The sequence below is a fragment of the Panicum hallii genome, chromosome 6 (assembly GCF_002211085.1).
Source record: "Panicum hallii strain FIL2 chromosome 6, PHallii_v3.1, whole genome shotgun sequence".
Taxonomy (NCBI): Eukaryota; Viridiplantae; Streptophyta; class Magnoliopsida; order Poales; family Poaceae; genus Panicum; species Panicum hallii.
In genome coordinates this window covers 42,420,868-42,437,009 of record NC_038047.1, presented here as the reverse complement: position 1 = coordinate 42,437,009, position 16,142 = coordinate 42,420,868, and the positions used below count along the sequence as shown (strand labels likewise).

Below are 16,142 nucleotides of genomic sequence, written 5' to 3'. Positions count from 1 at the left end.
GTAACTTCTTTTTTGTTAATAAAAATACGTGTAGTATGTGCTGGTTTGAAGAAACTAGAGAGGCTGCCGATCATATATTTGCATGTGCTTTTATGTGCTGGTTCGGAGTTGCTGATGGAACACGTCAACTACGCAGGATCAGAGAGCTTAACTACTGTTAGGCGAGACCAAACCAAATTAAGGCTGCAAAGCAAGCCCTTAACCACTACCATATATGCAACCACATTAATAGTGGTGTCTCTTTAGCAGAATAACTTTTGCAATAGAGACAGCAGGAAGGAAAACATAGCACATCTGTTGATGACGAGTCAAGAATAAGCACCAGTCCTTAACTTTTTTTAAAAAAAAATCCTTCTTGACTACCCAATAGGTTGACTTGTCAGCGTGCAGAATTGACGGTGATAATTAGTGAGCGGAGGTGACCCAACATAATGTTTATATATTTATATACACAAACATATGATATTTTGAAACCATTGATCACCCTGTATGTATTCACTAGTGGGAGTACCACTCTCCATTCACAGATAAGGTACAATTTTATCAGTGCACATCATCAAGATAATATTTCGATTTTTACCACTAAATTAATACTAGTATAGAAAAAGCATACAAAATAAAAAAGGTCCCTTTAGTGGAAAAAAATACCAGTATAAAACATATTTAACATAATTTATAACATTTGAACCGACTTTTGATGGTCAAAAGTCTAAACGTGTTGACGGCATGTACTCCAAACCTAAACAATTTCTTTGTGGCCGAAGGTAGCATGTGGGGGAGGTGTAGTAGGCAAAGAAAAGTCTGCAAATTTGGTGCTTTCTGAAACTGTAAATGTGCTCTCGATCTTCCGTTCTGAAGAATCCAAATGATACGGATTTAGAAGCACTTCCCTGCAAGCCAGCACTGTTGCTTCGCTGTTTGTAAACGCGTGGAAATTGCAAGGCAAAATCGCTGCCATTACGGTCAAAGATATGCGTACCGGAGGCAGTGTCATATCAATCCAAAAGCTCAACATTTTTGGACGGGGAAAGCAGCTTTCTTTGTCCACATGGCCGCAATAGACATACGGCCAAACGGGGGCCCAAAATGCAGGAGCAACTGCATGTGCGAAATGGAGTTCTTGACACCACGAGTTCAGAAACGAAAAGGTGATCTGATCGAGGAGGTGTAGTTTTTCTTCGGCAAAAAACTTTGGGCGTAGTGGCTTGGTTTCCAAAGATTTGACGGAGTTTATCCCAATAATCCCCAATTTCTTCTTCTTTAATTGACGTCCTCGCCATCTCGCTGCAGCAAGCTTAGTAGAGAGGGGCCAGAGGGCCATTGCATGTTCTTGAGCATGTGGCTTAGCTTCGCAGCTCAGTCATTTATCTGCATCCCTAGCAGCAGACAGAGACGCCGCTACCTCTTGCTGCTCACTAGCTCATCACACTCATCTATCAGTCATCACCAATGGATCGATGATTTTGGCTACGATCTGTTTCCAGTTTCCAAGGCTTTACTCTGCATTGCTCTGTTTCTTCGGCACGTTCATCAGCGGCATGATGGGTCGAAGCTGTTACTCGATTGGTGAGCATATATACGACTCCGGCCATGATCTATTTCTGTACTACACTCCTGCTTCAGCTCATGAATCATTCGCGTCGACGTGTCTGATATTCAGAGCATCAATGCAGAATGTGTATCAATAGAGAAGTGCTGTGTGTATCATAATTTGATGATACATTCTCTGTCGAAGGATAAAGCTCCTGTAGATCTTCTTCTGGTTTTGTTTGGCACATGGATGCATGCATCATGTCTGCTCAACTTTCTTTTATAGATATATAGCGAGATGCCGAGATGGGCTCCATATCTGAAAGTGACCGACTTATACATTTTCGTGTCTCTAGAAATATTGTTTAAAATTAGCCCGGATTTATTTTAAATTTTAGCCAGAAAAGTTGATATTTTTAAATCCCCGTATGTACTTAATTTTTCAAAAAGGTATTGAGCGGTCGATTGAACAAAAAAGTAATAATCTTTGTTACCTCGATGCACTGCTAAAACTAATGTTTTTAGAGCAAATTTAAGTTCACTGCTAAAACTAGTCATTTTTCAAAATCCTGTCAATTTTTTGTAACCTTGTCGCCTGTCGGCCGGGAGGCATAGCATGATGCCGCCACCACTGATCGACGGTGGTTGTCATCGTTCATTTCGTTCTGTTCGTTCGATCTCAGAACGTCAAGCGAAAGTCTCAGGAAAAGGAAATCTAGCTAGTTCTGCAAAAAAAGATAAGGGTAAAGCAATGAGTGGGTGCCCGATCTCTGTTAGCCCTACACACCATTGTTGGCAAGCCAGCTTCACAATGAACGTTCAGAGGATGCAGATACACGTACACAAGCATCGGTTTCAACCAATCAACGATGGATCAGTTCCCAGTACGGTGGCGCGGCCATGCTCTACTGTTCCCGGCGAGTGACGCTGTACCAAGCTACTAGCTTCTAGAGGCCATGCATGTTCTTGCTAGCTAGCTAGCTCCCTGCTGAATTATTTGCGTGCCTCGCTAGCTGACAGTGACGGACACTCTTCCTGCTACCGTACCGCGTCCACTCACCAATGGATCAAATCAAAGTTGTGTTCGTTTTCTGCCCTCTAAATTTTAGACCCATCACATCAAAGAGAATCTTGTCATTTAGAAGTATTAAATAAAGTCTAATTATAAATTTTTTTGCACAGATGGGTGCTAATTCACGAGACAAATTTAATGAGCCTAATTAATCCATAATTTGCCACGGTGATGCTACAGTAATCATCCGCTAATCATGGATAATATACCTCATTAGATTCGTCTCGCGAATTAGCAAGAATGGATGGTTTCAGTTGGGGATTTCCTGCTTTCCAAATCTCGAGGCTTCTGTATCTTCATTTCTTTTCCGTGGTATAAAGAAAGTGTATAGACGTACTATGTGCCAATATAATCTGCATTGCTTTCTGCAAGTTCAGTGACAATGCGAGATGGTACCAAGATATTTCTTGATTGGTAAGCATGGTCCTGCTCATCCTGCAGGCATTATTATCTATTTCTGCATCTCAGTTCAGGAGCCTTGCGTCGTCGACATGTCAGAGCATATCTCCACTCGAGTCTCATCGAGTTGCAGACTATGGTTTGAGAGAGCTAAATTTTAGCTCTGTCAAATTAAAGAGATTTTTAATTTGATCTTATTAGATTATGAATTAATGTATCTAAATTAGATTCGTCTCGTGAATTAACCTAGGGGTTATGCAATTAGTTTTGTAATTAGATTTTATTTAATATTTTTAAATGATAAGATTCTTTTTACGTGACAGGACTAAATTTTAGCACTCCGGAACCAAATATCTCCTATGTGTTTGCAGATTTGTTTATGTTTTTGCATGATACAGTATATTGGATGTGTCGTGAGTGAGGAGACCGGGCGATGGGATCCATACTTGAAACTGAATCTTTTAAAACCATAGCAAATTCTTTTGAATTTTTCTGCATGTACTATCCTTTTCCCGGGGAAAAAAAGAATAACATGGCGGCATGGCAGCAGCGTCAAAATTTGCACCTTGCGGTCCTACTTGCACTTGAGACAATCTTTCCAAAACCCCTTCACGTAAAAATAAAACATTCCAAAACCCCGTCAAATTCATTTGATTATTAAAGAAAACCGTCAAATTTGTACCAGTGGGTGGCATGAATGCTACCGACCTCTGACCCCGGCCCCTTCATTTCATTCAGCTCCGATGCAGAACTGCATGCAAGCACCAGTCAGCGTACAGACACTACTGATCCATGGCTGGGGATGTGCCCCCCTGGTCCTTTTCTGCAAAATCGCCCAGTGACTGGTGAATGCATGACGCTGTCCTGCAAGAGAGATACGATCTTTCAGATAGAAAAGCAGGAATATATTGCCGTTTGATTCGAGGGCATACATTCCCTGCTAGCGATTACTACTGCTGCTAGCTGATTCCTTCATGGCGCCGGGCAATCATGTACAGTACAGGCTTGATTCTCCAGCACATAGCTAGGTAACATCGAACACATCTATACGTCTCCATCAGCAAGTTCCTTATAATTAACCATCCTTCTAGATAGATTCTTGATGCAGCATATGCGTTTCTCTTCTAGATAGGGTGGTTGGGTCAGATGGTTCCACCTGATCTGAAGAAGGCATTGACAGCAGGGTCGTCTCGTGCTCGAGCGGGCATCCCACCTGAAGCCATCCGATGGCGATCCTCACAGGAGCCTGATGGGATGCGGAAACGATCGAGGCGCCCTGTCGCCCGCCAAGATGGTGCGTCATGCTCATGCGACGGGACATCACTTGCAGGCTTAGCTTGTGCCAGAGCCAAAGCTGTGCCCCGTTTCCGGTCAGAGGCTAATAATGATAGCTGAGCTTCTTAGCTCCACCGGATCCTGCCTAAACTAGCCGCCAACAAAAAAAAGAAAAAAATCTCGCTGCGGATCGAGGCAAGCAGGACTGGGGAAGGAGGCGCCTTCTGCTCGGTGCTGACGAGCGAGAGAACATTTGGCAGGGGGTCTTGGAAAAAAAAATCATGAAGCGCGGCGAATCGAAGAGGAACGGGCTCAAATGTGGGGAAGAAAGTGGCCTTCCGGCCAGTGGGCCGTCGCGCGCGTACGACCGGCCCTCCAGCCATATCGCTATAGATGTAACTCTGGTCATTTTTTTAAAAAAATAAAATATTTCTCGGATTGGAAACGACGACGACGGCGCACCACATCGGCGAGAGCAGCAGCCACGAGCCGCGCACGGCGACCAGCACCGAGCCGGCTGTAGAAACGAGAGTTGATCAACCGCAGGAAAGTGTATTGATCTCAGTATGGTTTATACATGTACAACTCGATTTCAAGCCTATCAGCTAATGCTATCTCCAGGCCGTTGAGCCGGCCGCTACGCGCGGAGCTGCACCCGTCGTGGCGAGATGCGCGGGTGCGGTGATCGCGCACTGCATGGCGTGCGCATGCGCGTAGAGTGCGGCGGCGGCTTGCGGAGACGCGGTCTTGCCGGAGGCCGAGCGATGCTGTTGCAGAACACTTCGCTGACACCGGCGACGCGCCGTTCCTCGGAGCGCACGGCCTGCTGCCACCTCCCGTCCCGCTACTCACGAACGCTGGAGCCGGACGCGGGTCTTCGTCCAGCGCCGCTCCGACGTCGACGGCTCTGCCCTTCGACGGGAACTACGACGCCAGGGACGCGGTCGCCGGCGACGACCCTCTGGTGTTCGCCGACCCTGCCGCCTGACCGGAGCCGCTGGCGGGGTGGTGCTATAATGCGATATCGCCTGCAAACTTGGTGAACTGAAAATTGGAAGCATGCTTTTTCAACAATTCAGTAGGTATTCAATTGCACTTCACCCAACCCATCAAGTTTAGGCATCTGAAGAAAACTCAGAGCAAGAGCACTCTGTCCAAGCGATCGAATTAGCAGGTCCCGGTCAGTTCCATGGCCAACGACCAAACCGTCACTGCAGAGGAAGCTACTACAATGCCCATTGGCCATGGCCGATGAACTTGACGGTGGCGAAGCAGAGCGGACTCAAGAGCGCGCAGGTGCAAACGACGCCGACTTGGTGAGGACGAGGGTCTTTGCCTGCGACTCGCCGTCGGCCAGGCTCGTATTTATGATTGCAGTTGAGGAGGAGATGAAGTGGCGATAGGATGCGGTTGGGTTAGTGGAAGAGGGCCATGCCATGGGCTTCCGTAAGCGGATGGGGAGCCGGCGGACGGGAGCTCAGAGCCGGTGAAGATTTTGGCGGCGGGGCTGATTTGTAAATTGCAGGGGTCTTATCACAAAATATTGGATCGCAATTTACATTAAACCTCCTAGAATGGATCGCGATTAATAACCGCGATCCAAATTAGGGGGTTTTGTGTAAATGATTGGATAGGTAATTTACATAAAACCCCCTAGTTTGGATCGCAACTAATAACCGCGATCCACATTAGGGGTTTAATATAAATATTGGATCCAAGTGAGGGGTTTTTGAAAAACCTCCCGGCCGCTCATCTTCTTCTCTAACGTGCCGCCGGCCTATCCGCTTCTTCCCCCCCGGTGTGCCGCCTGCCTCCTCCACAACCTCCACGAGCACCATGTGCGCGGCGCTGCTCCTTCCGGGGGATCTCTCCCGCGTCTTGATGCGGACGCCGCTCGCGGTATCCGCGAAGGTCACGCCGCGGGCGCGCACCCGCGCGACGTCGCCCTTGCCGGCGTACCAGCCCAGGCTGCCGACGCTCGCGTGATGGCTGGGGCCGGCCGCACGCGGGCCACGTCCACGGCGATGTCGCTTCCCTGCCCGATGGAGATGCAGTCGTCGCCCGTGCCGATCCGCGCGTCCGTGCCGGCGCTGCGCTCGATGATGGATGCCGTCCGTGTTGGGGCTGTCGGGCGGCGAGATGTTCTGGCGGTTCACGAACAACAGGCTCTGCGTACGTCCCAAGACCGATGGGCTACGCTGACAGCGGCCGACGGAAAAGAAGAGGAAGAGGGATAAGCTAGCTAGCTGCTTACAGTGCGCGGTACATTGCAGTGTTTGAGGACTGGGCACTTGCTGTTGCTGAAGGGCCAGGACGCGGCGCCCTGGCCGTCGATGACGCCGCCGGCGACGGTGAGCCCCGTCACCGACTCGAACCTGATCCAGTCGTTGTCGAACGGATTCATGTCCGTAGCGGCCTTGAGCGTGCCCTGCAGAGTACCGATCAGAGGAGCTCTTGGGCCGCCGTCTCCAACTCGATGGACGGCGATCGACGGCGGTGGGAGTACTGGGCCACCGGTCAACCTGATGCATGTTGTGCTAGCTGCGCAGGATGCTGCCAGGATGGCAGGAGACTCCTATATCCACGCGAGGATGAGAAAGGGAACAAAGTTAAAAGATCCACAAAAAAGTATGTGGTGGAATTGGAAACATTTACAGTCCGCCCATCCATTTTGCGCTTAGCTAATGGACAGGTGCGTGTGTAAACGTGTTTTGTGTCTGAAACACATTCAGAAAAGTTGAAGTCTAAGCGCGTTTCAAGTCTAAAAGCCATTTGTCACTTGAACCATCAAAGACATCAAAGCAAGCACCGGTAAAGAATATTCAAACTTTTGCTGCTCAGTGTGTTAAATGCTAGAAATGGATACTCATTTCAACAAAAAAGAAGTACAAAGAAACTAGAGAGTGAATTCAACAAGACCTTTCTTTTTGTGAAAAAGCCCGTGAGCGGAAGCCTGATGTGACCTGCGATGATGACACCATCAGATATATATCTCAGGGTAGCAGAGTATAAAGCTTTGGGCAATCGATAAATCTAACATTCCACAAGCAGGCCCCTCTAGGACGGGAAAGATTTGTTAAGAACTGAAGGAAGCACCCAAATTGCTATGTGTAACATATTCTCTTGCAACCTAGTTATTCCATTTGTTTTTTTCCTTCAAAAGTGCATCTAGTTGTTCGTAAAAGTGGCTTGGCAACAAATGAGTAGACATGCAAGATATCTTGAGTTATCTAGACTTGAATTTTTTTTTTGTATGTGTTTCATACACAAAACACATTTGCTGCACTTTGCTTAGGTCTATCTTCTAGTATGACACCAACTGAAATGCATGCTCATTACACACTTGTGAATTTGTGATCTGATCCCTCGTTCTGCTTCTTGCTTCAGTGCAACCCGTCTCGTGGCCAGCTCCACCGTCGCACGATGATCCGGGAGCCAACATTCAGAGTGCGGCACGTTGCCGTGCTGCTGCGGCGATGTGGTCCACGGGCGCGTGCAGCAGCTTGCCCATCTCCTCCACGAACCTATCCATGGCGGGGCGAGGAAGGCTCAACGGCGCGATGATGCCGTCCTCACCTCCGGAGTTGGTGTACTTGATGAGGAAGCTCATCACCCCGGGGAAGACATCGGGACCCACCTTCGCCGGCCCGCCGTACACCGGCCAGCCCCACCCCAAGTCAAGGTCGCCAAACCCGGCCTTGGTCAGCTCGTTCAGCGGGAACGAGCGCACCGCCGTGAAGTTCGGCCGGCCGCGAAGCACCATGAGGTCGGCCACCGACCGGACGTACTCCGCGTCCACCATCCCCTTCGCCTCCCTCACCTGATGGCAAAACTACACCCCTAAAAAAACTAAATAGTAATTATTTCAACGTCTCATGTCTGAACTCTGTGTCTGCACTGGTTCCTTTTTCTGTTTTCATCTTGGTCTGGGGCTGATCTTGCTGATGGCAAGCTTCAGGTTTCCCCTATTTTCTCTGGTTTCAAGTGCTCAATACATGTACTGAACATGTTCTGCTTTATCTCAATGAAATGGGGCAGGGCCGTGTGGCCTTTCCTCCTGAAAAAAAAAGGTATTATTGGAAGAAGACGTTGATCTGATGAAATGGGGCAGGGCCGTGTGGCCAATTCAGCATTTCATCGAGCCTCTTGGATCAATTTTCCATTCAGCATTCACCCGTTGATCTGATGGATGTTCGTATGAGCAACTATCATTTCTCATTCGCAGATCCTTCCTTGTCCTCTCGGCCTGAAGAGGAAGCACGGACGCGGCACCGAGCTAGCTTGTTCCTTCCTCATCAGACAGCTCTCCCGCCGTGCTCCGGTTTCGCAACAGACAGTGCTCCGGCCGTACCCCTCACCAAAGTCGTCGCGGGCGCGGCACCATGCACTGGTCGCCGCGCGCCGCCGGCCTCGCCGCGACGCGGTGTCCTCCGTGGCGCTTGATGCTGCCGTGTGCCGTGCCGTTGCCCTCTCGAGTCCACGCCGCCGCGCACACACCGTCCAGCCGCCACTCCCGCCGCCCGGCGGTCGAACGCGCGTCCACGAGTACACACGCCCAGAGGCCAGAGCAGTACTCCATCGAACTGCGCGCGCCGCCGGCGTCCACCCTGTCGATACGGTGGAGGCAATTGAGGACCGAACCTTCTATCTGGGATTCTGGGAAGCTGGAACACGTCAGCAACTAGGAAAACGGGCGGCGGAGACTTGGACGGCGTGGCGGGGCGGCCGGGTCGGACCCCAGGGGTGGACGGTACTCCGTCTACCGTCGGGGGTGGACGGTAAATGAAATACCGTCCACCCTCTGCCCCCTCTTGAACGGTGGATTGGTTTTGTGCGGTTGTGATTGGCGCGGATGGCAGCGACCCTCTTCGCTTTCCTCGCACGACGCGCAGCCCGCCGTTCCCTTCGACGAAACGCTGAGCTTTGAACCATCTCACCATCTGGGCCTCAACGCTAGCTGGTCAATTGGTCATGGACACTCGAATCGACATCTTGCTCTTGCCAGTGCCCGTCGTTCCTCTGGCCAGCAGCTCCAGCGCTGCACGCAGCTCGTCGTCGGCGACCGTGCAGAGGGAAGACGCGGCGTGCACGGCGGTGGAGGCTGTTTCCACCATCCGCGAGCAGCACGCCGACACCAGCACGGGCACGGCGCCGGCGACTTCGTTCGCTTCCACTTCCACGTCGTGTGCAGGCCATGGCGCCAGGCGCGGCCGCGCACCGAGAGCAGTAGCTTCCTCTCCCGTTCATCGTCGTGAACGTGCGCGGCCGCGGCCGGCTTGCAGGAACTGCAATCGAGAGTAGGTTGAGCGCCGCGCCGCCGCCGTCCGCGGCCTGGACCTCCTCCATGGGCGGAGAGGAAGCACCGAGCTTGGTTCCTCGACCGGAGAGCGACGCGGTGTTCTCCGTGGCGTTTCCGATCCTGCCGCACCGTGCCGCCGCGCTCTCAAGATCCACAGCACGCAACCACGCCGCGCACGCTTGGCACGCCCGTCCAGGCGCCGTCAAGCCGCCACGCCCTCAGCGAACCCAGTTCCCCACCCAGCGTTCAAAGCCGTCCACCAGCACACGCACAGAGCAGCCGTCCGTCGACCTGCGCGCGCCGCCGCGCCGGCGTCCACGGCGTCGATACGATGAAGCCGACGACGGCACCTCGTCCCTGGTAATCTGGAACAAGTCGCGAACAGTTCTGGGCCCGGGAAACCGGCCGGTGGAGACCTGGACGGCGGGGCGGGGCGGCCGTGTTGCCAACGCGGCCGACCGGGTCGGACCTCAGGGTGGACGGTACTTCGTCTACCGTCTTGGGGTGGACGGTAAATGAAATACCGTCCACCCCTGAGCCTCTCCTGAGCGTTGGATCGGGCATGTGCGGCCGAGATCGCCGCGGATGGGGAGCAGGGCCCTCTCCGCTTTCCTCGCGCCCGCACGCACGCGTCCGCGCGACGTGCTGCCTGCCGTCGTCCCCTTCGACGAAGCGCTGCCAGCGACATCCGCAAGCATCGCGCCGGCACCGGCCAATGCGCGCTGCCGCCGGTGACTTCGTTCGCTTCCACGCCGTCCGCAGGCCGGTGGCGCCGGGCCTCGCGCGCGCCGCCGAGAGGTAGCTTCATCCCGTGCCTCGTCGTGAACGTGCGCCTCCACACGGCGCTCGAATGACGCCGAGGAAGCACTCCGTGGTGATCCGGTGGCGGCGCACCGTGCACGGACGATTAGCTGCACCAGCGCGCGCTGCATGCGCCTCGCCGTCCGCGCGCCGGCGCGCGGGCTTCAAACCGCGCCGCCGCGACGGCGTCCACCGGGCACAGTAGTGTCGAATGCCCTTTGATCCACTCCATGAAGACACAATAGGGTAACCTTGACTGACCTTTTTGCCATCAATTTCGAGCAAGCCAGCTTCCAACCTAGCACATACACGTTTCCAAGTTGCAGGATGCATCCATGACACAAATTAAAATCTTGCAATTGCAGCAGGGGCGTTGTGCATCCTTTGTATGTCAGAAATACCTGAAATCTGGTAGAAGATTGCCTGCGCAAGATAGTATCCGATAAATGCTCACGCTCCCACCTACTGCAGGCATATCTTCAGCAGCCCACTGAAAGCTCATCCTGTCATCCAAGATACCCTGGCATAGAATCCACACTCAACCTTCACAGAATCTCCCATGATCTTGACAAGGACAGAGGTATAGCAGTGACATCATGACTTGATGAGCATACAAGGTTAGGTGAAAACAGAATGTGAACTGAAAGGTGCAAATACAGCCCTGATCAGGCATATCTTCAGCCCAAAGAAGATATGCCACTTTTTTGATGGTTCAGGGCGTTGGGCGGTTTTATGCTACATTTTTCAACAAAAACTTTCGCGTGCGTAACCCAAAGGGACCGAAACCAAAGACCAGAAGGCTTCAGTCCGGCACACACGAGACTTTCGCGACCATGTGCAGAAGGGTCATGAGGAGAAGGGAATCAAGGGATGCCTCTACGCATGGTGGAATCCGATTCAGTTTCATATATTCAGTTCAGTTTCAGTTACACGGCCTGAAGCTTCAGCTGGCAGATCGTTCACTCTTTATCTGTCCACTTTATTTCACCATCCAACATTTACTACCGTTATTCACTCAGGGTATCATTTGACTTTTGTTTATTTGGACGTGAAATCGTTGATCATCGATAAGCATCTTGCTCTGAAAGTTTTCTTTGTGCTGAGCTAACTCTTCTCCCTCTCACGTGTCTGCTCAACTGCCTATCACTCGAAGCATCTTCACGGCGCTGTGCTGCTTCTGCTGCTACGAGACCTGCGAGTGCTGCCTCGACTGCCTCTGCTGCTGCTGCTGCTGCAACTAGGCCGCAGAAGATTCGGCAGCCTGCTTTCGTTAGTCTGGTTGTGAAGAACGTAATGGAGCATGCCGTAGTAGATGAAGAGAGCTTGTTCTGTCAGTATGAGCATTCGTGTTTCCTGAACAAGATTCTACTATAGTTCTGTAATAACCAACCATGGTTTTTTTTAACCTAACCAACCATGGTTTGAACTGCCGCATCATATTGTTAGCATCCGATTCCGATTCCGATTCCGAACCCAACTCATTAGCACTCTGTCATGTCTGCGAGCCCACACTCGTATCTGCTTTCAGGTGTCAAAAGTAGCTTCGCAAATCGCAACTTAACAAAGGCATCATTCGAGAATCTGGGAAAAGGCTACTAAGCCTGAAGAATGGACCTCGCCTTTTATTATGATCAATGTGAGAGCACATCATCCACCAATTGGTTCTGTACCGGACGAGCAATATGGACGTTAACATCAGGGAAACAGAGCAACTGGGTAAGAGTATAGGTGCTTTTCGTCAGCTGGATGATCTCAATTACAGTTTATCTGTACCGAATTCATCGAGAATGTCTGCTCAAGATCCAATGGTTCTAATACTTTTCTTACTGGGCTCCCATTTGTTAGGAATTTTCAACTGAATTTTTATTTAAAGATTCTGTAGGTTTCCGCTGTTTATTTAAATATTCCTATCCTCAAAGTTATCTTCTTTCTACTAAACGCACGCACGCACCAGCACACATTCCTACAGTAAAACAAGAACATGGTTCCATTCCGCTACAACAAAACGCTGGCACAACAAACTCCTGCAAACTTAGAGCTGAATCTATTATAACAGCAGTCTGGGCACTCGTTCTGAAGAATAGCCGCCTAGAGAAAGTGCCATGGCTTCAAAGCCCAAGTTGGACATAGCCCAGCACCATAATCTACATGCTCCCAAGTGTCTAAAACTGCCTTGTTGCATGTCCTGAAATTGGATGCTGACTTCCTTGCAGGAATAGCCAAGGCCCAAGGGCAATGGTGAAAATCCAGAAGCTTATGCAGCTTTTCCAACTCTCTGCTTCCTCCTGCAGTATTTGACCAGACATCCTCGCAGGATACCTGTTCAGTGGATGAAAACAAGGGATCAAACTTTTAAACAGCTGAACACCAAGCAACTTGATAGGAGATATTAAATACAGTAGTTGCTTTTATATGAGGTGAAAAAAGGGAAAATAATTGGACCATCTGCAATCCTCAGTAGGCTGTAGCCTGAATAATTTATGGTGACATACAGTGGACGCAAGAACATCACATTAACTAGCTTAGGTAGGATGTTTTATTGTTCTATTCTAATATATGATGAAGCCGGGTGCTTTATAGAAGTGTTCCTTGTCAATAAATATCAATCTGGTGTTTCTCATGTGAGAAAGACAGCCTCAGACTGCCAAGTTCTCAGTTCAGTTGCAGGTTAAGCCCCGTGACAACTCACCACCCAACCCTAAGTAAAGAAAAAAAGACAAATGTTTGAATGAAGCCTTGCTGTTCCATGAAAAAGAGAATTACATAATCTATGGATGTTCTGGATTGAGTGTTTCCGTTACTGCAGAAACTAATGACGCCCTCATTTCATGTGTCTAGTCACATGATTAAGCTGCACATTTACCAGGCTGCTTCAAAGTCCTGAATCCTTACCTGATTACCAGGGTGTATCTGTATCTCATGCCACTGGGATATTTGGCTCACCAAGATTCACAAAAGACTCAGCACGCATCATGCGCAGAGTGACAGTGTCCCAAGAGATGAGATGGTCCATAAAGTTTGTAATATATGTTCGCCTATCATCCTGCAAAGTTGAAAAGGAAGCACCACAGATGTTTTCTGATAAATTAGAACTAACTTGCCGAACATCAAAATTAGAACTAACTTTTAAGTACACAAAAAAAAAGAGAGGTGGAGCGTACCTTGTAGTCTAAGTAGTAAGCATGCTGAACAAAAAAAAAAGAAGGAGAACTGTCAATGTGTGCCGCACAAAGTAGGATTTAAAAACTTGGAGTCAATGTCCTTACCTCCCATAAGTCTAGGCTGGCAATTGGCTGCAAGAAGAGAATATGGGATGTCATTGCGAAGTATATACTAAAAATGTTACTCTAAATATTTCAACGTATACATCAAGGGAAAAAAGCAGTCTAGTAAACATACAATATCACCAAAAGCAAGTGGGGAGATGGCATTTCTTGTATGAACCACTGAAAGCTTTCTCTCATTTCTCTTCACTGCAATAAACATTCAGCAGAATATAACCTAAACTTAGAAATTAGCTTTAGAAATAGCACACCAGAAAATCAGCAAATTCGATCAATACTGCCTGTACATGAAAAGATAATGGAAGAAAACTTACAGACAAGCCAAACCCAACCAGACCCCAATAGTTGTAAGGCTGAGGAAATAAACTCTTCCCTGAAATTAGTAAACGAGCCAAAATCCTTTTCAATCTGCTGCAAAACACCTCCCTCAGGTAAGCCACCACCTTCTGGTTGCATTGATTCCCAGAAGAAGTGATGGTTCCAGACCTGCAATCAGAAGACAGAAGGTTGAAGCTCTAAAAACTATCATCTATTGGTGAAAGCACAACATGCAGTTTTTTTGCACCCCCCAAAAAAAAGAAGAAAACAATCATCAACAAAATTGCCTGTGCTGCATTATTATATTCTGGTAGTGGATTGCCATTGTTGTATGCTTCTTTTATCAGCTCCTCCAGAGTGTATCCATACAGCGGGCTGCTAGCAAGCTGCTTATTTAAGCCCTCCACATAATCCTGATGGTGTTTACCCCAATGAAGTTCAACTGTTCTCCTGCTCATATAAGGTTCCAGGGCATCCTGAACATCAAACCACAAAAGCAACCTAAATGTTAAAATTTTGGCACTCTCGTAACGACAGCACCCAAATATGTTTAGAAAGCTCACAGTACATACCAGTTTATATGGCGGAGTTGTGAGCCCGTAATAGGACAAAATTTTTGAATATCTACGAGATAGACCACCCTGCCTCCGTATTCTCTGCAATAAACGTCATGCACAAACATAACCTCAATATCTAGCATGTCCAGCTGCAATGAGTCTTAACTAAACCAGCAATCAATGTGTCGCGTTCTGTGCCCATTATAGGCAACAGTGAGTCAAGAGCAGTACAATGCAATATCTGATTTTTCCAAAGCAAAGGAATGCTGCCCAAAAGACACAATAAATTGAAATTATCTTTCGTACTAAACCGTATCAAATAAGAAGTAGTCCAGCTCAATTTAATCCTGACACACTGACACAGGCATTTACAAAATCGTACAGTACATTTTTTGAGTTTTAGAACTTACAGCACATAAGCAACAGGAACCGTAAAAGGTCACAGAGTAACTATATGATTCTTCAATAAACCAATGCATGCTTCCACGGGTCAACTTACAAACCAGCAAGTATCCAGCCAGCTCCAAAACTGAGCTTCTAAATTCCCATAAAATTTATCGCCAGCAGCAGAAAACAAGCCAAAATTCTGGTAATTTGGCAAGTAAAGAAGATAACTCGAAACGAACCCTGAACCAATTGGAGCATACCTGCTTGCGCGTCCAGTCATACTGGCGTGTGGCCACAGCTGGCGCGAGGGAGGCGACGGGGCGCGTGGGGAGGGCGGGTTTCCTGGATGAGGTGAGGGGCCGATTTAGGGTTAGGGCTTGCGGGGCCTTTGGGTGGTGGACAGGCAGGAGCGGTGGGGGAGGCGAGGGGAGCGAGAGGAAGAGCGGCGCCGGCGGCGGCATGTCGCCGAACGGGCTGCGGACGAGGAGACGGCGCGGAGACGAGTGGGGGTGCCGAAGGGGTTTATCTTGTGGGTTTTTCGCCAAAAAAAACGAGAAGGGGTTTATCCGGTGGCACATGTACTAGGGAGTACAATAACTACGAAGATTTTATATCTGGCTAATCAAAACCGGGATCTACGTTAATATGTTATCATTTATTTTGAGAACTAGTACGTGCCGCACGTATTTTAAATCTTAATAAATATGTTAAATTCTAATTAAGAACTTAATAGTATTTCAAAAGAAAGAGAAGAAAAATTAATTTTGGCTTTTCTTCATCTCAGTATTCGCAGACTTGTATTGTATGTTATTACAATTTAATCAAGTTCAAATTTAATTATGGTGTTATATTGATAGAGGACTAAATAGCATTTTCGATGGAAATAAAAGATTAATCAATTTTCCCCATCTCAGTATTTGCAGATTTACATGTCATTACAATTGAATTAAGTTGAAACTTAATTGTGTCATCATATTGATAGTGTGTCTTGAGAATCTATACCTAGAATTCGCACATAGTATATAAAAAACGAACTCAAACAGTTACGCTCGTAAAACCAATCTTAATGGAAGTGTCATATGGGAGTGTCATGACTGATAAGAATTAAATGTTATGCCACATCAACAAATTTGCTGATACGATAGTCATTTATGAAAAGAGAGCATGGAGAGTTTCATAGAATGAGAGAGGAGTGTCATCCTCGTAACGCTCTTCCGGTA

The 16,142-nt window shown here is 48.6% G+C and overlaps 1 protein-coding gene across 2 annotated transcripts; it reads right to left on the bottom strand.

Annotated features, from left to right (window-relative positions):
* Positions 1-12,236: 12,236 nt before the first annotated feature.
* Positions 12,237-15,487, bottom strand: LOC112897021 (superoxide dismutase [Fe] 2, chloroplastic-like). Of its 2 annotated transcripts, XM_025965184.1 has the most exons (10): positions 15,183-15,487; positions 15,035-15,121; positions 14,551-14,634; positions 14,266-14,454; positions 13,975-14,146; positions 13,776-13,849; positions 13,643-13,669; positions 13,538-13,561; positions 13,269-13,419; positions 12,237-12,695 (listed from the first exon to the last, which is right to left on the bottom strand). In XM_025965184.1, the coding sequence occupies exons 1-9, from the start codon at positions 15,381-15,383 to the stop codon at positions 13,294-13,296; spliced, it is 984 nt and encodes a 327-aa protein (XP_025820969.1). In that variant the 5' UTR covers positions 15,384-15,487; the 3' UTR covers positions 12,237-12,695; positions 13,269-13,293. The 2 variants fall into 2 exon arrangements, with proteins under 2 accessions (XP_025820969.1, XP_025820970.1); XM_025965185.1 differs by lacking the exon at positions 15,035-15,121.
* Between the last annotated feature and the right edge of the window lie 655 nt (positions 15,488-16,142).